Genomic DNA, 1,030 nt, shown 5'->3' with positions numbered 1-1,030 from the left:
CCGCCGTTGTTGTCCATGATTTTACAAAACCAGGAAAATATCGTTAGGTTTTGACGTTGACATTTGCTTCCTGTCACCGTTTGGGGTTTTTGTTGAGCTGCTCCCTCTCGCTGAGTCACTGTGAAGACTCCAGGCGCAGTAATACACGGCTGAGTGATTTGCCTGGAGGTTGAAGGACATCAGGCTGAACTTGGTGTTATCCGGTCTGTCAGCGGTGAAACCGTCCACCGGCTCCTGTGGATTCACGTACTGTGCTGTATTGGAGTAAAACATTAGCTGTAGCTCTTTTCTCGGGGCCTGGCTGTACCAGTACAAGTAGGGATTGCTACTGCTGCTGCCCTCCACATTGCACTCCAGTTTCACTCCCTCTCCGGGAAATTTGGAGACGGCGGCGGGGTTCTGGTGGATAGTCTGTGATTTCACATCTGAGGAAAAGACGGGGAGAGGAAGAGGTCAGTAATTGGGGATAGAGTCGTGGAGAAAGAAAAAAGAAACGTAACGAATGTAGAAAAGGTGGTGTACAGAGAAATAGAGTGAGAGCAGGAGTGCAGGATAGCCGGTTGAAAGAAATGTACAGGTTGAAATATGATTGTAAATTAGACAGTCCTTTACGGTGAAACGCGACGAGCAGAGTCAACAACAGATACATCTTCCACTTCAATTAACCTTTTTTTAGCAATATTTATCGTTCGTGAGACAACATTAGAAATACAGTGCACCTCCCTCTCCCTCTGATTGAGTGCCGAGCCCTTCTCTCTTACGCACAATGATAGCCCCGCCCCATGGCAGTTTCCGCCCAGCCCCTCCCATCCTGATTGGATGATAGGGAGCTGCCAGCAGTACGAACTACTCAACACACCTTGGGGATTGGCGGAGGGATAATATTGTGGAGGGGCCACAGCTCAAATTCGCGAAAACCATAACGAACGGCCATGTGGACAAAACTCACTGTGCAATCACTATGCTGGAATTGTACTGTCAATAGCCAGCCGGTGATAGACGAACGGACATGTCGACAGAAAATGGGGGG

General features: G+C 48.7%; 1 gene segment (V, D, J or C); it reads right to left on the bottom strand.

The window, feature by feature from the left end:
* Positions 1 to 21: 21 nt before the first annotated feature.
* Positions 22 to 425, bottom strand: LOC122544816 (the record flags this gene model as incomplete). The annotated part of the segment is given in 1 exon segment: positions 22 to 425. A coding segment is annotated over 1 exon segment (404 nt), but the record flags the coding sequence as incomplete, so codon positions are not given.
* Between the last annotated feature and the right edge of the window lie 605 nt (positions 426 to 1,030).

The sequence above is a fragment of the Chiloscyllium plagiosum genome, unplaced genomic scaffold, assembly GCF_004010195.1.
Source record: "Chiloscyllium plagiosum isolate BGI_BamShark_2017 unplaced genomic scaffold, ASM401019v2 scaf_20908, whole genome shotgun sequence".
Classification (NCBI taxonomy): domain Eukaryota; kingdom Metazoa; phylum Chordata; class Chondrichthyes; order Orectolobiformes; family Hemiscylliidae; genus Chiloscyllium; species Chiloscyllium plagiosum.
Note: the sequence above shows the minus strand (reverse complement) of the source record. Positions and strands in the feature narration are given on the sequence as shown.